This window comes from Hippichthys cyanospilos, chromosome 1 (genome assembly GCF_059441005.1).
Source record: "Hippichthys cyanospilos isolate Australia breed blue-spotted pipefish chromosome 1, RoL_Hcya_1.0, whole genome shotgun sequence".
Lineage (NCBI taxonomy): Eukaryota > Metazoa > Chordata > Actinopteri > Syngnathiformes > Syngnathidae > Hippichthys > Hippichthys cyanospilos.
Window position 1 is genome coordinate 13,357,803 of NC_142369.1, and position 24,604 is coordinate 13,382,406.

The 24,604-nt window shown below is 37.8% G+C and overlaps 2 protein-coding genes across 4 annotated transcripts; one reads left to right on the forward strand and one right to left on the reverse strand.

The window, feature by feature from the left end:
- The first annotated feature begins 492 nt into the window (after window positions 1-492).
- Window positions 493-15,674, forward strand: LOC148429310 (long-chain-fatty-acid--CoA ligase ACSBG2-like). Its single transcript, XM_088419630.1, has 15 exons — window positions 493-509; window positions 2,053-2,124; window positions 3,237-3,289; window positions 5,116-5,396; window positions 7,318-7,406; window positions 8,677-8,797; window positions 8,881-8,961; window positions 9,234-9,383; window positions 9,623-9,790; window positions 9,862-10,043; window positions 11,226-11,459; window positions 12,821-13,035; window positions 13,954-14,093; window positions 14,159-14,402; window positions 15,380-15,674. The coding sequence occupies exons 1-15, from the start codon at window positions 493-495 to the stop codon at window positions 15,454-15,456; spliced, it is 2,124 nt and encodes a 707-aa protein (XP_088275756.1). The 3' UTR covers window positions 15,457-15,674.
- Window positions 15,675-17,916: 2,242 nt separating this feature from the next.
- Window positions 17,917-23,766, reverse strand: LOC148429311 (flavin reductase (NADPH)-like). 3 transcript variants are annotated; one of them, XM_088419650.1, is made up of 5 exons: window positions 23,711-23,766; window positions 22,006-22,148; window positions 20,492-20,693; window positions 19,529-19,693; window positions 17,917-18,261 (listed from the first exon to the last, which is right to left on the reverse strand). In XM_088419650.1, the coding sequence occupies exons 2-5, from the start codon at window positions 22,138-22,140 to the stop codon at window positions 18,104-18,106; spliced, it is 660 nt and encodes a 219-aa protein (XP_088275776.1). In that variant the 5' UTR covers window positions 22,141-22,148; window positions 23,711-23,766; the 3' UTR covers window positions 17,917-18,103. The 3 variants fall into 3 exon arrangements, with proteins under 3 accessions (XP_088275776.1, XP_088275767.1, XP_088275785.1); XM_088419641.1 differs by lacking the exon at window positions 23,711-23,766 and adding an exon at window positions 23,508-23,699; XM_088419659.1 differs by lacking the exon at window positions 23,711-23,766 and adding an exon at window positions 23,260-23,480.
- Window positions 23,767-24,604: the final 838 nt, after the last annotated feature.

Consider the following 24,604-nt stretch of genomic DNA (forward strand, 5'->3'; position numbering starts at 1 on the left):
CTTGTTGCTGGACATGTAGATAAACTTTCCTCCCCATTCCATTCAAAAAGAAGAAAGTGGACCAAATAGGCATCATGTCTGTCAGAGTGTGTTGGGGTGTGAGCAGTGGCAGACAGCAGCCCCCGCATTTTTCCCGTTCAAAGAAAAGGTGTATTTATTTAATGAAAGCATAAACACAAATATGTTTTATGGAGGCATCAAAAAAACCGATTGACATTTTCCATCACGGTGTAGTGTAGTTTAAGTGTGGTGTCAGTAGTTTCAACATGAGTCAGCTGAACACAAACAAGCCTGCTGGGTCTTCGTCACCTTGCTGGAGTTGCGACCTTGGCGTCCGATTTTTTTTTTCCCGCACAGGGCGTCGTGGCCCTGCCAGGCAAGTGGGCGGGACTTGGGGGGCGGCATGCCCCGCATGCAGACTTCCTATTGGGCAATGATAGCGACCATAGGATGCACCTGCACAGACTGACCTGACTTACCGCAGGTCTTCAAATGATTCCCTGCAGGAGGTAAGAATAGATGGCTCATTCGCGCACTTTTTTTATTCCATGTTATAACGTGGATGCTTTGAATATATTTTACATCTTTCTTATGAAAAGAGTTTTGTCATTTTGTATATGTTTTTTCTTTTGCTAAATAATGGATAATGCTATGAGAATCAAGTTGTTTTGGGGGGGGAAAGAGAGTCATAATCACGGAGCAAAAAAGTACTATTTGCAGGTAATCTCACAGATCTGTTTTTAAAGAAGTACTACATTTAAAAATGTTATTTGTTGTTGGGTTAATTAAAAGCTGTAAAAAGGAGAGTAGTCATTGTCTTACAAAAAGTCATTCTTTTCGAAAATAAACTCAAATGTATTATGTACAAATGAATAGGTGTTATTACAGACGCAGAGCAGTCTTTTGTTCTTAAATTGATCCTTCAAAATAGCGTCATCCACAATTTGTTGTTGCCATGGTATCATATTGCTTAAGATGCTTAAACCCGAAGAAAATGGAGCAAAGTTCAGATAAATTGACAACACACGCAGACCGAGGTCAGACTGGGTGTATGAAATATCATTCAACACTTTGTCCACTAGGTGCCACTGTATTTCTATTTCTGCAGATTTTTCATGAAACAGTTTCAGTTCTGCTTGTTTTTTAAGAACTTAGTCCTACGTTGTCTTCAATAAAATGTGAACATTTCCTGAAGAAAAAAATCGGTTGTAACAGTAAGAGAATACATTTCTAGAAATACATTTTCTTATCAAACAAGAGTATATTTTTTCAAATAGAAGTATATTTTTCATGACATAAAGTTGTAACATTATAATAATTAAATGTTAAATGAAATAATCAAATTTATTTTTATTGCACATGTCAGGTGCAACATAATTCATTTTACAGTGAATATGCAATGTTGTACAGTAATGCTCAGAAGTGCTAGTCTTATTTTTTGATAATAAGGCCCTTTTTTTGGAAGGATAATTTGGGAATAAATTTGGATTTTTTACAATACATTTTTCTTTAAATAAAGAAGCATTATAATACAAGTATGTCTTGATAAAATATTGTAATATTCTACAAAAAAAATCAGGACTATCTTTTCTGTAGTTGTATTTTTTTCAATAGATTTTTTTCAACAATGAAATATTTTTTTTAATTACATTTTTTAACATAAAAAGTTGCAATATCCCAAGATGAACCTCAGACTTGTTAAAAATTGTATTGCTCTTCACCTAAGCTGAACTTAAACATGTTGTTGTAGAACCTGTCCTCTGGATGGCATCATGTTTCTGTCTTTGCGGTACATTTAAAGACAACATGACACCTTTTGGCCCTTGCCTCACACTTGTGTATAGTGTGATGTGTGACACGCTGGCTCAGCATCATTTATTAGGTTAAAGGTAAAGTGTGTGTGGGGGGGGGGGGCAAAGGATGTCTCAATGCCGTCTGCAAGTAAACTCCACATATTTCCAAGCGGGCATGATCAGTGTTGCAATGTTACAATTATAAATGATCGCTGAGCCTCTTTGCTGCTTTTCATTTGAGCTCATGTCTTTGCTGCAGCTTGGAACTCAAGATGGCCGACAATGTGTTGGGTAATGGGCTCACTGACAAAGATGGACTCCACATCGACAGGTACGCACACGCTACACAACTACCACCTCGAACATGTAGAATGCCATGCTATCTTGTCTTTGGATTTACGTGACTAATATTTGTCTTGGGTGCAAGAAAATGTTTAATCTTATGAGGATTAGCTATAGTAATAAATCAAGATTTAAATTTTTTTGTTTCCAATTTAGTTTGACCTTTACTGTTACATACAGCATCAAACAAAGAAGGTTAATGTGATTTTAATCAAAACAGCTGTTCATTTAGTATTAATTTAAGTTTAACTTTATCATCTCTAACGAAAAACAACATGATTTTTTTGCGGCCAACTTAGGACCTCTGTGCTTCATCATCAAATTTGTGTGCTGCCCCCTAGTGGGCAATGGAACTAATCTGACAGGATATCATTTCCTTCACCTGCCGTTACTTTGCAATTTGTTTCGACAAAACTTGTCATGGGCGGCTCGGTGGCAACCAGTTCAGGGTGCCCTCCGCCTACTGCCCGGTCAGCTGGGATAGCCATCAGCAAGCCTGTGACCCTTGTGAGGAGTAGTGGTTTCTAGTAGGGAGCGATTTGATAGGAGGAAGGTGTGTTCCTGTGTGCTGTCTCTTGACACGTCATTTGCTTTGTTGGCAACTCCGCTTCATTTCGATGTCTGGAGAATTTGTGCTTTTGGCTCTTTCATTCGATCCACTGGGATATGCTGCAACCCTTGTGGGGATAAGCGGCTCTAGAAAATGGATGGATGGATGGATGGAAAACTTGTCAACTTGAGATCTTTGCGGTTTTATTCTTTTTCCAAAAATATCAAAGAAAAAGTTGTTGCCAAATCTTGAGATGCTGTAACAGATTACTTGCATTTTCAATGTGGAAAGATTCTTTGAGATAGAAGTGTTTTGTGTTACAAGCATGAACAGGGAACAAATTAAACCTGTATGCCGAGGCACCACTGTATGATCATGTCAGACTGGCAAATGCAAATTAAGTAGAGATACTGAGATGCTTGCAAAAAACACTGACTCGAAACTAATAATGTCAAATTCTATTGTATTCTATTGTATTAGGTTTGCTAATAAAGCATGGTGACTTGGAGGTGATTACCCTAACCCATTACAAAGTCTTCCACTTTCAACAGGAAGGACACGCACACAAGTGGACTCTCAGCTCAGCCACAACAGTCACAAGCAGGTAAAAGTCAGTAGGGGCTGCCTGCCCCCACCCCACCTATCATAAATAGGCTATACCAGCACAATATGTATGTGTTGTACCTCACTACAAGGGACCAATGCAAGTGGCTTCTACTAGAAAATGAATTAAAGATTGTTATAATCCAAAAATTTACATTCAAGTAGAATACTATAAATCCAGCCTTCCTTCCTCCCTTCTCTCAAGTAATAGCAGTCGGGTTTCATTATAGCAGTTGCAACACACATTGTACAGCTGCTGAAAGGGTTGTCATTCAAAAGTTTGTTTAAAAAACTCCAAACGTTGTTATGAATGTGCCCCTGAGCACGGTTGTAAAAAAAAAAAAAAAAATCCTAGCAGGTTTGGCAAGCAATTAAGTGAGAATTAGGTCATTATTATAATTTTTCTTTTTTTTTTAAAACCATCTTGGTCTAGGAGAATATCGTATTTTTTATAGTTTATTGTACAAAAATTTCTGCTGCTGATTTTTTTTTTTTTTTAAAGGGTTATTAACTCATTCACTGCCATTGACGGCTATAGACATCAAAGATCCATTTTTACTAGGCTACGGGTGAATGAGTTAATTCTGTAATTTTTTTGTGGACTGTTTTTTTTAATCACATTAAAAAGGTGTTATAACATGAATAAATTGAGATCTTTTCAAAACAGTCTGGATTACAACATTTTTGAAAAATAATCTCCATTAACTTAATTTCTGGAGCACTTTTAAAAAGTCATTGCTGTGTACAAAATGCTGTACATGTGTTGAGTTTGATCATGTAATAACATACTCAGTAAAACAGTAAATTATCATAAATTAAGCCATAGGTAATAACATAGTAATAACGTGAGTAATAACATACTCATTAAAACAGTAAGTTATCATAGATTAAACCAAACTAATAGTGTAAAGAAAAATTGAAAACAAAAGCCAAACAATACAATACAATGGTGGTGAATCATATTGAGTTGAACATTTAAGATTAGGAATGTGTTGTGTTTTTACTATATACTATATACTATATACTATACTATAAGTAGTTACATCATTTTAGTTATTTTCCAAATTTTAGATAATTTCCAGGACTTTTCAGAAAAGGAAAAGACACTTTTCTAGGACCTGAAAATTAATTTAAAATTTTCATAACATTTTCAGGTTTTTCATGACTTTACTAACCCTCTGCAACACATGTAGACTAACCATACAGCAACATTCACATGTATATAGTCTTTATCCTCTGCAAAGAACAGCTAGTATTACTGCTGTATAGACAATCTCAGCTGAGCCCCCCTCGAGAATACCTAGTCTGCCCCCAGGTGGTCAAAATCAATGCGCTTCACAATTGAAGGCGAACACATGACAAATCCATTTTTAATTGCAATTAATGATGATATTCTTGTTTCGTTTTGTTTTTTAAGTACAATACACAGAGCGTGATTGTTTTTTGGGAGGCTGAACAGATTCATTCTTTGATTCCTACTCATACACAGTATGATGATTTTTGAAGCAAAAAGGTTGCAGAATTCCTCATAACATGTAACATCAAGTTCCACCTGACGAAAAAAGCCACTCCAATTTGTGCAGTGTTTGTACTGAGCAAACAAAATGTCCTTTAAGCTTCAAAACCAGAATAGCAGGTACACACACGCACACACACACACCGGCGCTTGTATCATCTCAGGTAACACACCTCCCCGACGCGGCCTCCACGTCACAGTCCTACCATGCCTACCCTCGCATCTTGCGCACTCGGTCATTCACACGCCGCAGTCCCGAGCGCGACCCATCACAATGGCGGGTAATTGCAGCTGCCCCTGTTGCCCCCCAGAGCCCCCCGCCATCCCGCTGAGGCCCCAGGGGGTCGCCGCCACGCTGGCCCCGGCCGAGCAGCTGTGGACCACGTGCAAGGAGGGCGCGGTCCGCCTGAGGACGGAGGAGTCGGGGCCGGCGGCCGACGTCCCCGTCACGGTGCACCAGATGTTCCTGGAGACGGCGGAGGCCTTCGGGGAGCACCCGGCCATGGCGTACAAGAAGGACGGACAGTGGGAGACGCTCACGTGGAGGCACTACTACCAACAGTGCAGGACGGCGGCAAAGAGCTTCATCAAGGTGTGTGCTTTTGTCCTTGTCCGTTTGGCTTCGGCGTTATTTGTCTTTGATGTTGTCGAGGTTTTTTTTCGCTTCATCCTCTTGCTTTCCATCCTTATCATACTTCTACCAATCAGCTCAAGCTCATTGGAGACTTTATTCTCTTTCATGTTTGATGAAAACTTGCAAGTTAGCTTTGCAGACAACTCCAAAATGTCTTCGGTGTTTCAAAACAACAGCGACAATTTACTGTAATTATTCAATTATTCAAAGTTTCTTTGATGTTTAGAAAGTTTTTGGTTGATTGTGGACTAGTTTACCTTTGATGTTTTATGACAGCACAATGCTGCAAATTGTCTCTTTTGTTTACTTTAAGTTAGTTGAGGACACAATTGTTTTTGATGTGAAAAAAAATGCAGCTAATGTCTCAAAATTTCTTTAATATTTATAAAATGTGTACATGTAAATGAACACATCAGTTTACTTTTACTTGAGATCATTTTTTCGACTTTAATGAAATTGATGGTTACAAATGTTACTACTGTTACTATTTGCCTTTGATGTTGGATGAAAAACGTCATTTAGCTCTTGTGTCTTCATTAAAAAATTGTGTTTAAGATTTGTTAGAAAACAAATAATTACAAAATAAATAGAAGTTACAACATCAAATTGATATTTTTAGAGAAACAAGTTGCCATAGTACAGGAGTTCAAAAAAATTACAAGAGCAGAATAAAAAGACTTACATTTACCAAAACAAAATCATATTTCCAAGATTAGGTCAAAACACAATTATTTTCAAAAATTGAGCATGTTTTAGAAATTATTCAATTGTATCACTATATAAATATTTTTCTTTTTTTTTTTCTTTCAAGGAAAAAGATTGTTATCTATGCCAGAACAAAGATGTACTTTGTCTGGATAAAAACATGTATTTGTATGAAACTTTGTTAAATTGTTCCAAGATGAAGTCTGAATATTTTTTTAACAGTTACACTTTGTTTCCAAATGACGTTTTCTTAAGGAAAATGTAATCTTAACAAGAACAAAGATGCATTTTGTGTGTCTACACCACATGTGTCAAACTAAAGGCCCGGGGGCCAGAACCGGCCCGCCACATCATTTTATGTGGCCCGCCAAATGCTGATTTGATTTCAAGTTTCTAGCTAAACTTGCAGATTGTCTTCAAAAATAACAATTTTCTGTTCCAGAACAATCTTTTCAACAGTTTTTATCGGCCTCTGTTTTCAAAACTAGGTAAAGATGTAAACCAGCAAAAATGGTGTTTATTAGACACGTGTTTTTCTATTTTTAAGTCCTAAATTTTCAGGATTTTAGAGAAATTAAAGTGGTACGTTAAAATTGAAGCTTTTTTAGACTATTTTTAGATTTATTCCGGCCCTCTAACAGACACTATAAGTACAATGTGGCCCACGATAAAAATCTGTTTGACACCCTTAGTCTACACAGTCATAATCAAATGAAAATGAAATATTTTTCATATAAATATATATATATATATATATATATATATATATATATATATATATATATATATATATATATATATATATATATATATATATATATATATATATATATATATATATATATATATATATATATATATATATAAACTGTGCAACGGTAGGGAGTTGATGGTCGGTTTCTTACTCCCGTTTGAAAAACGTTGAACTCAAATAAAGATTGAGCATGTAACTGAAACTTTCTGCCCTCTCTTGTTCGTGACGCCCATCTTTGTTTAGTAGCGGCCGTGTCCGAAACTCTCCGGGGAAAACCAATACTGTACTTTGGGCGTGTGAAATGGCCATCTTCTGTTACGGATCCCCTTTCCGAGACACGCTAGCTTCGGAACGTGAATACAGGGCAAAAGTAAGGCGTCGCAAAGGGACTTAATTAAAAATGGATTTATGTGTGTGTAGCTGGGCCTAGAGCGCCACCACGGGGTGGGCATCCTTGGATTCAATGCCCCTGAGTGGTTCATCGCCGACGTGGGCTGCATCCTGGCCGGGTAAGTGCTGTACATTTTTTGGTTTATCTCGACGCACATCTTTTTAAGCTCATGCGACGTTTGTCATGTATATCTTCTTGAAAGAATGTGTCAGTTTGTGTTAACGATAAAGATACAGCGTGCGTCTGAAATGAGCGTGCCTCACATAGTACAGGCAAGACACTTTGGATCATTATCCCTATGATGACAGCTTGTGATTACATGGTTTACATTTTCTACGTTGTTTACATGCTTCAAATAGGACGTAGTAAATTTTAATTAAAAAGCAAATTGGCGGAAGGGGAAATGTAAAAAATACTTCAAAGATCTCACTTATGTAGATAATGATTGACTACAAATTTACTTTGTTTTGCTGTACTGAGAAGCTGTAAAACGCTAGAGCTAAATGCAAGAAGATGACAGGTTCAGAACAGCAGATCTTGAAATGAACTTTATGAGATTATTTTAAATGTGTTAAATCAGGTGAAAATATTGTGCAAAATGTCGGCACTTAGTATTTCAGTGACAGGCGAACTCTAGTAAGTGTCCGCAAAATGTTGGTTCAAGGTCGCCAGATGTTGCTCTTGAACTTGTGGTGACCTCTGGCGACCTTGAATAAACTCCGGAGATCAAGAGAGTCGCTACCATTGTGGGCATTCACTAGTCGGCGGCCCTTAGTGGGATAGGGGCTTTAAACTTTAGCGCTAAAGTCCAGCTGCAGAATAGAAAAAGAAGTCGTAAAAATGTCATATCAATCAGTATTATAAGTAATTAGAAATACTAGATAAACAGGTAATACATGAGTAAACATTACTTGAATAAAGTTGTAACTTTAGGAGTGAAAAAAAGTAAGTGTCACATAAATGAAATAATAATCTCGCTAGAAAAAAAATGTAATTTAATGAGAAAAAAATACATTGAATTTTTGTATGAACAAATTGCAATTTTTTGAGATCACAATGAAACAGAAAGTGAACATCAACAAAGTAATTTAATTAGGAAAAAAGTCTCTATTATAAGCACATTCAAACTGTGAACTAACGAGAATAAAAATATGCCAATAAATTGTCGAGTGAAGATGAAAAACTCTCAAAGAAAGACACACAATTTTGCAAACAGAGATGCTGGATGACCATGACTATTAGCCATCCAAACATCAACATGTATGTGGAATTAAAACAAATGCATTCAAATGAATAACATCATTCTTCACTTTGTATCCTTCAGCTAATACATTTCTTTTCCCACGTACAATATGCAGCAAAAACTAACACATCTGTGTGCATTCCAGGGGTTTGGCCACGGGCATTTACACCACCAACTTACCTCCTGCCTGTTGGGAAGTGGCCAACGCCACGCAGGCCAACATTATTGTAGTGGAGAACCAGCAGCAGCTGGACAAAATTCTGCAAGTAAGTTTCTGCCTCTGCATACGTCGTGCATGTGTCAAGCGTGTAAGACATCCCCTAAATAAAAATATATATTCTTTGGGCAGGTGAAGGATGATCTGCCGCATCTCAAAGCCATCGTACAGTACAAAGGTGAATTAAAGCAGCGGCTGCCCTCACTTTACACGGTATGTTTCCAAATACGCTACAGGATTAATGGATTGTATTTGACCAAAGAGCAAATGTTCATGTTCGAAATGATAAAATCATGAAAAATTTGTGAGTTTTACATGGAAATTTTCCCCCAAAATGTAAAAAAAATGTGGAAATCCATGAGGAAAACCAATGGGATTTCCAAAGGGAACGAATGGGGGAATGAAATGATGTTCATGAAAAAACTGCACTCGCTATGTTAGCCTAGCTCTTTTGTGTGAGCACGAATGGCACACGTTGTATTTAGTGGGCAGAATTCATGAGGCTAGGCGAGGACGTGCCCGAGAAAGACCTGAATGAGTCCATCGCCTGCCTTCGCGCCAACGAATGCTGCGCCCTCATCTTCACGTCGGGAGCCACCGGACCCCCAAAAGGTGTCATGCTGTGCCACGACAACGTGAGTCTTAAGTTAGCGCCTGCATGTGTCACTATGGACAATTTTGAACGCATTCAGGTGACGAAAAAGGAAAAAAAAACCCTTCAAATTCATTTTAAAAAACCTATCAAAATAAAATAATTCAGCTACCTTCAAATTAATCCTAGATTAGTGAAAACCCCACAAATATTCTCTTGAAAAAAAGAAAAAGAAAGGGTCCTAAACTAGACCCTTGAGGAACCCCAACAATCCCTGCACAGGTGACCTGGACGGCCCAGAGAGCAGGAGACTCGGTGAATCTGCGATACGGCGAGGAGTCTGTGATCAGTTACTTGCCTCTCAGCCACGTGGCGGCCCAGCTCAACGACATATACATCCCCATGAGGTTCGCTGCCACCACGTACTTCGCCGAACCCGACGCCCTCAAGGTGAGCGCACGCCGCGTCTTTGGCATCCTTCCTCACATGACCGCCAATTTTTTTTTAATTGAATACAAAAGGGGTCCTTGGGTACCACCATGAAAGAGGTGAGGCCCACAGCGTTCCTGGGCGTCCCTCGCGTTTGGGAGAAGATGCAGGAGAAAATGCAAGAGGCCGGAGCCAAGGCGAGCCCCTTCAAGAAGAGCGTGGCCGACTGGGCCAAGAACATCGGGCTCCTGTACAACTACAGCGCCATGCACGGGTGAGACAGACTCCCCTCAATTGGTATTCAGAGGATTTGCTCAAAGTGTCATGCAAAAAAATATATATTTTTCTCAAATGTTTCCTAAAGTCAGGAAGGGCAAAGACTAAACAATACTTCCATAGTAACAAGAAGAAAAATGTCATTTATAAGAATTCGGTTAGTGACCTACCTTCATTTTTATGGCTGCTCGGCGGCGCAGTGAATAGCACGTTTGCCTCACAACGTTCAAATCCACATCGCTCTGGACTTCCTGTGTGGGGTTTGCGTGTTCTCCCTGTGCCCACATGGGTTCTCTCAGGGCACTCCGGATTCTTCCCACACTCCAAAAACATGCATGGCAGGTGAACTGGACATACAAATTGTCCTGAGGTGTTATTGGGTGCGTGAATGGTTCTTTGTCTCTGTGTGCCCTCCTATTGGCTGGCAACTAGCTCAGGGTGTGCCCTGCCTACTCGCCTGAAGTCAGCTGGGATAGGCACCAGCAAGTCTGGGACCCTTGTGAGGCTAAGCGGCTCTAGAAAATGGATGGATATTAATTTTGAAAATGACTTTACTCATTCAATCAAACCAAGTTTTCTTTTAAGAGACCAGACATTCAATCCCATGTACCTATTATTGTCATCTTTTTTTTTTTTCAAATAAAAAGAAAAAAAATCCAAGTGCTTGTCTTGTTTGAGGGTCTAAAAATGGCTGGTATTGAATGAGATGATTAAATACTACTAATACTACTTTAGGTAACTAAGCACTATAGTAATTGATTACCTTTAGTAGTTAAGTACAAAGGTAATCAATTACTTTGAGGAAAATATTAAGGCAATTGGTTAATTTGGGTAAATATGTACTAAATTAAAGGATTACTTAAGGTAATCGAATACAAAATTGGTCACATGTGTAAAGTAGGTGATTACTTCAGTATTTTACCACATAGATGAGAACCAGCCATTTTCAGACCTTACTTTTTTGCCAAAATATGAATAAACATAAAAATGTATGAATAAATACCTGGGATACAAGACATAAAAATACATCAATACTGTATCTGGGATACGAGACAAAAATTGCATGAATCGTCAGAGTGTGAAAATAAATGTACAATTTTTGCCCAGTGTGATGAATTTTTCATTGGCAAAGCGTCAAACTAGAATGAGAAGAAATGCTGAGCTTTGTTGGCTGTCGCAGGGAGAATCGCGTGCCGTGGGGCTTCACGTTGGCCAACCAGCTGGTTTTCAAGAAGGTCCGAGCGGCGCTGGGCCTGGATCGCTGCCGGATCTTGTTTACGGGCTCGGCCCCCATCTCCAAGGAGACCTTGGAGTACTTCATGAGCCTCAACATGCCCCTCATGGAGCTGTACGGCATGAGCGAGAGCTCTGGGCCGCACACCGTCTCCTCAAACAAGGACTTCTTCATCACCAGGTCAGCGTGCACCATGCTTGGAGTACTGTGGACCTGCAGCTTGTATTAAAAATTCAATTAAGAGCACGGCAAGTCAAAAAAGTCCATATACGAACAAACCACAATATACAAAATACAGTACTGTACATCTAAACGCAGTATTGTGATTACCGCTTCACTGCCAGCCCAGTTAACTTGATTTTTTTAGCTTATTTAGCTAAATTCATTGCCAGCCCAGTAAAAATTGGTCGTTGACGTCTAAAGCTGTCTTTGGGAGCGAATGAATGAATATTGCATGTGGAATGTGAATCAAGCAGCGGAAACTGCCCAATACTAACCATCTCGATTGGTGGCCGTTTTGCCACTTGGCGTCGAAAGAAGATGACAGCACCGCTGCTCAGGTAGTGACCAATCACAGCTCACCTGTTTGCTGTGTTTGGTCATGTGATGTTCGCAAACCGAGCCTTGATTGGTTGTTACCTGAGCCGTGAGAAACTGTCATTTCATTTTCTGTACGGCTGTCACTATTACAGTAAATATTTTTTAAAGATCAACAGGTTTATCCATTATTACACAGATTAATAATCGGGTAAATTTATAGCTTGCATACATTTATTACACAACTTTTTCCCCGTCTGATTACTGTTTGCTAACCAATTGATGTTTATTTGTTTTTGCTTGGCGATAACAAAAACAACTATTGAACTATCACGTAAATTGGATTAATGGACCTTTGAAAGTGATACGGTTTCAATGATTGTTTTCCAAATGAAAATGCCCTATTTTGATTAACTCAAAACGTTAACCAGTGTGTTCTCATGAAGTACTACAAATAAATGAAGAATGACTTTTCAGAGGCTGAAATCAGATGATTTAGATCAGGGGTGTCGTGGGTCGTTTCGGCACGCAAACAGGTATAATCCAGCCCGCAAGATGTTTTTGTATTGTAAAGCATAAATACGAGCTCAATTTTTTGTAATAGATGAAAAACTTGAAATGTCTTATGCCTAATAGTAATGCTGATGTTTTATGATTAATAGTGATGTTGTGCTTGTACTAGTTTGGACAGTATTAAAAAAGAAAAATAAATCTCAAGTTGTTGTTTTAAAGTTATATGAATAAGTCCCATGATTTTCTTGGTCCAGCCCACTTCTTTAAATATTATTCGGTGAAAGAAATAGCTCTAGACAATGACTTGTTGATGGAAATAGTTGTTAATTAATTCAGTGATCAATTATTTGTCGATTCATGTCATTTTGGTGGCTCTAATTTTTAGTGGACAGCAAAGGGTGAAAATGGCTGCCTGCACATCGTTAATGTTGCAGAGAACGAAACAGTATGTTAATGCTAATGCTAATGCTAATGGATACATGTTGCCCTAGCTGCGGAAAGGCGATGCCAGGCTGCAGGGTGAAGTTGGACCAACAGGACAAGGATGGCAACGGCGAGATCTGCTTCTGGGGACGCAACGTCTTCATGGGCTACCTCAACTTGAACGACAAGACCGCAGAAGCCCTGGACCAGGACGGCTGGCTGCACTCGGGAGACATTGGAAAGTTCCAGCGAAACTTCCTCTTCATCACGGGAAGGATCAAAGGTCAGCCACACACGCATATATTCCATAGGGCTTTCTCATTAGAAAAAAAACATGTATTTTCTATGAATACATTTTCATTTTCAAATACTTTTTTAGAATAGGATTAACATGAGTCACAAGTCAACACCGTTTTTCTGAAATCACGTTCGATCGCTAATTCAGGACTTAATTACGCTAACGATGTATTGTGCGGTCCCTGTCGCCAGTGTTTATCGCAACATGTAAATATCATTTAGTTAGATTACATTTCAAAGAGACGCAAAAGACTTGCTTTGATGCTAACAGCCTGACAGTTGCCGTTCATACTGATCACTTACGGACAAACCAGGCTGTTGACCGTGATAGTCTAAAACTAGATACAGTATATGCAAAACAAAGAAATGCTGATCGTCAAAAAAAACAACAACAAAAACGATCATTCAGAACACAAATGTGTTAGTTGGTCTCCTGTGTTTTTGTTTGTTTTTCACTAAGTGATATATATATAATTTTTTAATCCAATCCACATACCAAAATACTGAAAAACTGTAGCTCTACAGGAAGAATACAGGATGCTCTGATGACTTTCAAACCACCTGTGTGGTGATATTTTGGTTATGCTGTTGAAAGAAAGTGTGGTAAAATATAGGAAAATAGGACATAGTTTGTCTCCCCTTACTGTATGTTTACATTTGAATGCTTTATAGTTTACATTTGTGCTCAAGCTGTTTAATTTTCTTGGTCTGTTTGACAATTTAAAGAAGAAAAAGAAAGCTGAGAAATCAGGCATTATTTTCCAATATTGTATATTACAAATTTTGCAAGCATCTGGTCTCGTTCTCACGGACGTTATCTCGTGAGACATGTGGTCTCGTAGAATTTGTGTCTTTTCCCTTACCCGATCACTGCCCAGCCCTGATTACGGGTGTGTTCGCACAGAGATCCTGATAACCGCCGGCGGCGAAAACGTGGCCCCGGTGCCCATCGAGAACACCTTGAAAGCCGAGGTGCCCGTGATCAGCAACGCCATGCTGATCGGAGACAGGAAGAAGTTCCTCTCGGTGCTCATCACACTCAAAGTAAGCGCCTCAAAACCCGATCGCTTGCTTTCCCCTCAAGTATTTACGAAGAACGATTTGGCCAGTGCGTCACGGACGAAGATGGAAAACCAACGGACCGGCTGAGCCCCGAAGCCGTCACCTTCTGCCGGGAACATGGCGCGGTCGCCACCAGGGTGTCGGAGATCATCGATAAGAAAGAGCCCGCCATCCATAAGGCCATCCAGGAGGGCGTGGAGCGATACAACGCCAAAGCCATCTCCAGAGCGCAGAAGGTGCAGAAGTTTGTCATCCTGCCAAGAGATTTCTCCATAGCGGGAGGAGAGCTCGGTGAGTTGAGAGGCTACGGATGCTCCACAAAGTAGAATCATTTAAGGGAAAAAAAAAAAAAATATATATATATATATATATATATATATATATATATATATATATATATATATATATATATATATATATATATATATATATATATATATATATATATATATATATATATATATATATATATATATATATATATATATAAATTATATAAATACATGAAGCATCTGATTTGGAAAAATCATTAAGTTTATACGTATATATACCGGTACTTATATTTACCGGTAATTATTTTTCAAAGCCTGACATCCAAATCCCGTTTTTTTTTCGATTATTTTTATTGTATGATTTTTCCATTTATTTAAAAAAAAATTTTCTTGACTTGATATTTTGCATCATTTTGAGCAATCAATTTCTTAATATATACGAATGCTGAGGTTTTGACATTTTGTTCAGAATTTTTCTTATTTTTTATTTTATTCATAATTACCTAAAAAAACTGTCCTAAGATTTTTTTTCAAATTCATAATTTAGTCAAAAATGTAATTCAGAAACTTATTATAATCTTATTAGAACATTGTCCTGTTTTTGTGGATATACATAGATTATGTAAGTGAGTAAATGAGGAAAATATTTCAAATTATGAAAATAAGCAAAAAATGTATATATTGGGACTGTAAAAGACTAATAAACATTTTGTGACAAAACTTATTTCTATTCAGGGAGACAAAATCCTGATTTTACGTTTTTTTAAAAAAGTCAAAAAGTGGTCAGTAAAGTAGGAATATTACAGTTGCGCTGGATTTGACTTTTTATTTCAGTGAGAGAATGAAACTTTAGCAGAATGTAGCCCGTGCACTCTCGGTCAAACATCTTGTGACAAACCAGGCCACATTCCAGAGATGTTTTTCTAGATCTCAAACAGATGTTTATTTTGCCGATATGATGTGCATAGTCGAAACACGATATCGTTGTACTTACAGGACCCACCATGAAACTCCGGAGGCCGATCGTCACCCAAATGTACGAGGACAAAATCAACGAGATGTACACCGAGTAGAAGCAAACGAATAAACCTCAAAAATTGATTATATTTATACTTTAATGCACTTTTACCTTGTAAATAAATGCTCCCAATCATGGCCAAAGCTTGCTACCATAGGTCACGTGACTACCTAATTCTTAAACGCCCTCGTGATTTATTTTGTATTGCAATGAACAGATTTGAAACTAATGTTATTAAACCGGATCGACTAATAAATGGAGACCTTCCTATTAGTAGTTGTCTGCTGCTTCTTGTAATGGAGCTTACATTTTCCGTCCAGAATAAAATGGATTTTTATCGGGAGGGAATCAAAATCCGCAGTCCTAAGTCAAAATAAGAATACCGTATAGGTATAATATTCCAAAATTCAATGTTACAACAAAAACCGGCCAGTGGCAATAAAGGTGAGTACGGCTGAATAAAAATGTCCATACCTTCCTCGCCGTGTCCAAATTTGATTGCTCCGTCCTCAAATGACTGTTGGTGGGCTGGCTATTTCCAAGACTTCTCCTCGCTTATGAGGCCTTCATGGACCGCATAAACCATCAAACTCACTTTAGCTTAGGGGCAGCATGGAGCAAAAATAATTTTGTTAATTATGTGTAGGTTTTTGCTACGTCCGCCGTCATGCTCTCAATTCCTGGCCAACAGCGAGGGTCAACGGTAAATATATTGTTGAAAAGTACATTAGTAAAATATCTTCCTTCTTGGTCCCCTATTTTCCCAATTTAATGTATTTTTTAATTGCATTAAATGAATGGGGAATGTTATATTATCTTTTAACCCTTTGTTCATGAAATCCACATAATAAGATTAACCAAAATAAATAAATCAAAGAAATGCAAATTACCCGAGGAAGGAAACTGCTCCAATCAAAATCTATGTTTGTACAACTTCTTATCAAAGAGTACAGTGAAGTGCAAAGAAATTTCAACAGAATAAATAAATAGACACTGGGTGGCAGCCAAGTATTGCTATACATGAAGTCGGAAACTCACAAAGAAGTCATGATGTCACGTCGTTTACGGAAGCGCTGTGGGCTAACATCTGAGCTGTAAATAAAGTAAGTTTACAAAGAAATACAAGTCACGAGAAAGACGTTACAGTTTTACCGACGGCAGAGGAATTCAGTTCTTTTGTTATTATTATTATTGATGCTTTACGAAATGATCTTGCAGACCGGATTCAGCCCGCGGGCCGTGGGTTTGACATCCATGTTATAGAAGCAATTTTGGGTGTACAGTGGTTAACACTCGCGTGTTCAGCTAAAGGATATAATCAAACATTTACTCTCTTTTATGAGATGTATAAAACGTCCCTAATGAATAATTTTGTGTAACGCAAGTCAGTGATGAGCCACTCTAAAATATGAAAGTTGTAGTTTGCGTGTGATTATGCGGAAATGACATCCCAGCGTGGTTGTCAGTGGCAGCATTCCTCTTTAGTAGGCTATGTGGCGTCAACATATCAGATTTGCATTCCCGGACTAATTGTTGTCTTTCAGCTTTTCTTTCGATTGCTGACTGGCGCTATCTGGGCATCTTGCCCGTCCGTCAACGGTTTTAACAGCGTTCACCATCAATGAACCCGAGTCTGTCACGCTTCAAAGTCAGGTTCATAAATAGTTGGACTTTTGACACAATTTTAAGCATTCCAGTTCAGCGCAACACGGCAAATATTGTGGACGCGAAAGAAAACGAGTCTATTTGCTGAGCATTAAATTCGAGGGGCTTTCCATACAAATAGTGGAGGAATTGCAACATATTTTATTTACCTGTATACATTTTCTTTGTTGTTTTTTGTTAAATATCGCTTTTTTCTTTGTTTATTTTTCATCCCCAAAATAAATTCAATAATGATAGCAAGGTGGCACTATAGCATGTATTTCGATATATTAATTAAGTTTTTAATATTCTGTTACTTTTGATTTCATTAAAATATATTGGGACTTATCTTTTAAATTTTTATCTTTTTATTTAAGTCGTTTTACACCTACTTTAATTAAAATGCATTTAAAAATGTAATTAGTGAACATGGTATCAGTTTACATTTGTAATTATGTTGTGCTTTTACACAGTTTTTACAAAAGAATTCAAAATACATAACAAAATAACATTTTAGTGAATGTTATTCTTGCTTTTTTATGCCTCCATTTTGCGGCTGATGACACTGATCAGAGCAGTCAGTGAGAGACTGAAAGAGTCCAAGGAGTGTTTTGTTAGTCTTGAAACCCACCTGTTATGAGATTTGCTCTTCAGCTTCTTGTATGACAACAACAAATTGTGCATGAAAGTGCAGAAACACCGTATGTGGGCATTCAAAAGTTTGGACAGGGCTTTGTACAGTTTGTAGTGCATTTTTGGTTCATCCAGAAATAACCCCAACATTTTACTGTGTAGTATATATTTAATGTTAAAGGGCCATTTTTTTCCCACAACAGAGTACAATATATTAAAACCACCAATGCAACAGGGCTAAGTGCACGTCACGTTTATTTAGTGTTATTCTCGTGATTCCTATGCTTACTGGTGGCTCATTACTGCCCCTAAGCGGCTGGAACGATCATTGCGAGCAACTGCAACGATTTTACCGGAGTACTCCTTCATACATGAATGCCAATATAAAGGATTAGTCAGTGTTACTATGGAAACAAGGCTGCTTCTCATTTGGTGATGATGGCCACACCCTTCTTCACCCAAGCGTTGCTGTTGAGGAGGGACAGCATGAAGCGAGCCACGTCGCCCCGCCCCATAGCGCTCCCTACTGGATGCCCGCCCTCGTCTGGCACGAAGTAGCCCTCGTGTGTCAGGAACTCCAAGGCTGGGGATGACACACAACGTTTACTGACGTCTGCCTTTTACTTTGAATTGAGACTGGAGCAAGTTCATGCAAATTCCGCCTAGCGTCAACATTGTGAAACAGTTGGTCTCAGCCAATCAACCACTTCCTTGCTCTTGCATTCCACCAATCAAAGCCTTGTCTTTGCAATCAGTCAAGTTTGATTGCCACTTAACTTGTAAATATGCAGAAGCATACATGCACATTGGAATGAGAAAGTGTCATTCGTGTATTGTATTGAGCAACACTCATAGGAATTCATTTATCTTCATTGAGATCGCCGATCACGGCTACGGGGTCAATGACTCAAGGTTTCGTGAAGTGAAATGCACACATGAACACAAATGAACACAAGCTTGCTTAACACATTCACTGTTCAGTTCTAAAGTAAAAAAAACAATGTTTACAATTAAGTTTCAAGAGATGTTTGCGTCTTACTTTTAAAATATAATTTAAATGAATAAATCGGATGCACATAGTTGTGCAAAGTATTCTGGGATGCCTTTCTATGGGTAAAAAAGGTGACATCATTTAAGTAACCAATGGGCACATATTGCAAGAAAAGTCAAGATTCAAGAGTTATATTGTGATATGAATTGTAATAGCACACAATGAAATTCCTATTTTGTTCACTTCCCCGAGCAGACTACGTTCGATAATCGTGAAATTGGGTCCATGGCACTGACAGACTGTCATTGAGGGACCAGCAAATAAAAGTAAAAACGCGCACCTCTGATTTTAAGTTTTAAAAAAGTGCACCACTATTAATAAACTGACTTGGCAGCATGTGACAGTTTAGAAAAAAAAATGTCCATTCAGTATTATCTGACAATATTAGTCCCGCAGCCATTTTGTTTTCGTCAGTTTCTGGCCGTTGCAATTCAGGTAACGGGCAGTCTTGCCAAAAAAGGGCACACTTTAACACTTAATAAAAAGTATTTCAGCAAACTCTTGATACTAAGGATACTTGATGAATTCCGAACTCTCGTAACATTCTCGATAACCCATGCTGCAGAACGTACCGGAAGTCAGCCATTTTATTTTTGGCTAGGATTTGTTTAACCCTTTAGTCTTACTGCCCGCTGTGCCCACTAAAGGGTTAAGCTGATTTGCATGGCTGCCCTTGCACAACATTATGTCTTTTTGATTAAATCTGGAAGAATAAATGGCTGATTGAAAAAAAAAAAGAAGCCAATTATGCAAAGAAAGAAGCCTATTAAGCTTGCAATGTAAGCAACCCCCGTTTCACCTGAGGAAGGCTGGTTCTTGAGACCTGGCGGGCGCACCACGGTCCAGTTGATGTCATCCACCTGCTGTAAGTAATGCTCCATCTCCCACATGTTGCTGAGCACGCTGCGAATCAGCGGCAGCAACAGGAAGCGGATCATGTATGACGACTGAGTGCCTGAGTTGGCTGGCGAGAGAAAATACAACATTACATTTTTTTATGACTCTTGTACTAGAATTGTAGGAAGTTCTAAGCAACATCAGATGATGGAATGCAGCGGTATCTTAACTTGTGACGTGATGAGGGAATTTTTTTTAAGGCAATTTCGAAAATAATTCAATAATGCCTCACATATTTACTGTTCTCACAATCATTTATTTACATTTTTTGATGGTATTTCTTAAGATGCCACAAAATGCTGCCAAATTTTTGTCAAAATAGGGAAGTAGTAGCCTCTGCAAATGGGTGTTATGGGAGTATGTTTAAGTGATATCGCTCCACTGAGAAACAAACAACTTTTGACCACAGATAACAAAAAACTAATGACACTGCAAAATTTTGATCATGAACTCCCAAGATAAAGTGTGCGATGGTTGTTAAAATGCTGCTTAAAAAAATAAAAAATAAAGGTATATTACTTTAGAATTAGTTTTTTTAACAATGTCATTGGCATATGCATATATATATATATATATATATATTTATTTATGTGAAAAGTCTTCATTCTATGCATATTATTTAAGACAATTATCACTGCAGTACACATATTTACTTAAATCTTAAACGATTAAACCTTATATATAGTAAGTGAACCGTTCCCCTTTTCCTTTGAAGTCTCGCGAAGCTACGGTCATATTAGCAGCGACCCGGACGTTGGATTAAAGTCAAATCTGTACATGATCAAACAATGGAGAGTTTACACTTGAAAAACCGTTTTATTTGAAAAGAAACTACTTCAACTGTTACAGTGTAGTGTGGACTCACGGTCCGTGTACCAAGACGTCATGGCGATGATCCTGTTGACGTGCGCCTCCCGCATGGCGTCGACCACGGCCTTCATGGATTGGGTGTACCCGGTCACGCTGGAGAAGAAGGAGATGGAGAAGCCCAGGCAGGAGATCACCACATCCACCCCCTTGAAATGAGACTTGAGGCTCTCTGCTGAGAAGACGTCACCTTCCACTACCTGTGGGCACAGCCGCAGGATACCAAATCTGCCAAGCAACATCTGAAGTGACCAGAAACATTAAAGTGTCCCAAATATTATCCCCACACATTGGTATTTGAAAAGCACTACTTTTTATTAGGCTGGCCGAATTAAATGAAGCTCCTCCTCCCACTCAAACATGGTTCAGTTGCGGTCAAGTGATTGCAGTATATTTTCATTTAGTATAGTATTGTAGTGAGCAATTTTTTTGTTTGGGAGCGAATTGGAATGATCTCTGTTCATTTCAATAGAGTAAGACGATTTGAGGGGCCAAGCGTTTTAAATTGTCGTGATAAAATTGATTAAACTGCTATTTCAAGTAACCATTGTGATTTACTTTTTTATTTGAGCAGTACTCGTGACCTGTGAAATGACAGTGTTGTCAAGTTGGTGAAAAATCTGATTATCTAAATGATATCTAAATGAGTGGTTTTCAACCTTTTTTTCGTCAACCACCTCCTGTGAAATATTTTTTTCAGCCAAGTACCCCTTAAACAGTGAAAAGCATTTTGGAGTTTAAAAGAAAAAAAAAAGACTTAAAATGCCTCCAGTGTCTGATTTATTCAACTTTAGAACCTTTCAAACTTCATTTGTACTGGTCCAAAAAAAAAAAAAAAAAAAAGCATCCTCTTTTTGATCATACGAGAGCTCTGCTATCAAAAAGAAATAACTTAATTATTATATATTTGTCCGGAAAAATAATAAACATAAACTGTCAGACATTTTCTGAAAAAGAAATAATTATAAATAAACATTTGTTCACAGAAAATCTTTAACCATAGATTGTCCTCTTTAGGGATTAAAGTAGAGCTCTGTTAACAAAAATGAATCATTAAGCTAATTATTATTACATATTTGCCCACAATAAACAACATAACATGTCAGATCTGTTCTAAAAAAGAAATAATCATAACTAAATATTTGTACACGGAAAAACATTTCACTTAAGTGTCCTTTTTTGGGATCATAGTACAGATCCGTTCACGCAAATTAACTTGACACATGACAAGGTGGGTCGAAACATTCTAGCATAAGGGGGGTCCGGCTTTTTAAAGGAATGAAATCGAATAACCTACTAAACATAAAATGTGTTTTCTGAACTTATATTTCCCTGAAACGTTTCATTACTTCAATAATTATATTGAAAGGATTTTTGCATGTTTGTTGTATTTGAAATCTGGAGTACCTCCTTGAGGTCTTTGCCATGACAGCGACGCAAAAGTGTTATTTTCAAAGTTAATACTCTGGGTGAAAGTATTTCGGTGAACTTTGACCCCCGGTGTGTCATTACCTTGAGGTTGTCATGACGCACGGTGAGCTTGTCCAGGTTTCGGACGACGGCGGTGACGGCGTGGCCCTGCTGGAGCGCCTGGCTCACCACAAACTGGCCCGTCTGCCCGGTGGCTCCCAGCACGGCGATCCTCATGCTGACAACTGAAGACACAGAAGCATCACACACACTGAAAGCTTTCCCCAACGCTTTCCGGCGCCCGCTTCATAAAGTCACGCTGTTTTCCGAGAGATTAGCATAAAGGCGTTTGGTTTTGGTGACGTAAACCCTCATCATGTGTTAATGTCATAAAAAAGACATTCTTCCTAGCCGACAGAGGGAGACACCAAATGGGTGCAAGGAAAAGAAAAGATCGCTTGTTCCAATGGGGGTGAATTCGCCCAGGGCACTGAATTCTGCATTTCTTCAATAATTGATTATTCCTGCTTCCGTGCTAGATGACTGACAAAATCTTTTTATTTATATTTATTTATTTGGGCAGCAGTTGTTCAGGACAAGCAAAGGCTTTTCTGATGGTCTATCGTCGCGAGCACGGATTTACAGTGGATCTAAAAAGTCTCAGAACCCGTTTTTGTGATCATTAAAAAAAAAAGACAGTATATAAATCTCTGTAACAAGGGGAGTATGTGTTATGACGGACCCAATGTTGAACTTTTTCCAATACAGCCAGGCCCATAAATATAGGGACATCAAATGTCTCAACTTTTGGCACTCAAATTAAATCTTAACCTTTGTTGTTAAAGGCACACTTATTTAGCCACTTTAAACAGTAAATAGTTATTATTTTGTCTATAACTTTTGAATGAATAGTTTGCTATGTATTGTCATTGTCTGTCGACTGAAAACTACATCACAAGTACTCCAAGATCACGTAACAACCATTTACGCCTCAGCTACAAATGTCACATGACCAGAACCAACAAAACAGATGAGCCGTGATTGGTTGTTGCCTCAGACTTGAGCACGTGTGATGTCATTTTCAGTCGACAGCAAGTAGAAACGTCTTTTAAGATATTACTTGTGCATGCAAAATAATCTAACAAAATTATTATAGACAAAATGTTAACTTTTTACTACTGAAAATGCCTAAATAAGTTTACCATCATGTTATGATACTTTATTTAGCAGTGATCATTTCTGACAATGAGCGGTGACATTGAGAGAAAAAGTGGCGTACATTATCTGCACAGGCAACATTTGAAAATCGCCCAAAAAGAGTTAAAGAGGAGAATAAGTTTCAATTGAAATATTCACCCCGCTAAAGACGTCAGTCGTGAGGAAGAAACAAGAAAGTGTTTACTGTCACCGAAAGACACTTTTTAAGGGGAATTTTATGGTTCTATTTCAAAACGGTGATCATTCCCAATTGGTTGAACGATATTTGTTCGAAAACGGACACACAATATTTTTTTTAGCATTAGGTCAGAAACAAACAAAGAGGAAAAAAACGGAATTGATACTTATGAAATTCAATTCAAGCCAATTCCAAGTTCTCATCTTACCCATGAAATTCCAATTTTGTTGCTTTAGTTCGTTTTAGCTTTATCAAAACGATTTTCAATACATTACATGCAACAGAACCGCTCTCTCAAGTAAGCAGCACAATTATTTTCTTGAATTAGGTTTCCAAATGAAGTGAGGACAAAAAGCTCTCGTTTTTTAACGTGCACATTAGTGTTACAAAACGAAACATTTCCGCATCTACCTTAGTGCGTCTGTGAAGTTAAAGGCGCTGTTCAAGAGCAGCAGCTGTTCGAGAGTGTTTGTTAAGCAACAATTTTTTTTTTTGCCAAGCCGTTTCAAGCACGTTTTTAACCATTGTTTTAACACGTTATCCAGATAAGAAAACGTCGAATCTATTTTACCTCACAAAAAATCAATTAAACAAACAAAAATCTAATACAAATATTAAAAATAGTTTAAGTTAAATATTTAAATGTGTACTGTTTACATATCTGGTATTCATTTTGGTTACTTTATTTTTATCCAGGATTTTTTTTTTTATACCATTAAATCAGATACTATAAAACCCATCTTGGAGTTTCTGATACTGGTTTACCTTGTATTCAAGTAATAATAATTAAAAAAAAAAAAATCATTATGATGCATACAATATGATAATTGATAATTACAACAAAAGCAATTTATTAGCAATTTATTAAATTACAGTACTACATCTAAACGGAAATCCCCATTTTAACCCTTTATTTAACCCAATTAAAAATATTTTGTTGCGCTTTTTGATACTAATTTCAAACTTAAAAAACTCTAAATATTCGAAATAATATAGTGAACCTGTGTTTACTGCAGATGAAATATACCTGGATTAACCATGATAGGTGAAAGTTTGTGATGTATAAAGAGGCTTTTAATTCTTTTAAACACACTAAAACATGTATTTAAAAAAAACTGTATTTCAAGTATTTATTCGCCTTTGTTCCCAATTTCAGTATAATACAGCATCACTGAGAAGGAGTTGAGAAAAAGACTTGCTCTCAGAGCTCGCCAAATTAGAGGCATGGAGTGCTTACATCAAGCAGTTTTTTCTGTTGTTGTTGTCAAGCCCAGATTTTTTTTTTTTTTGTAAAACTGATTATAA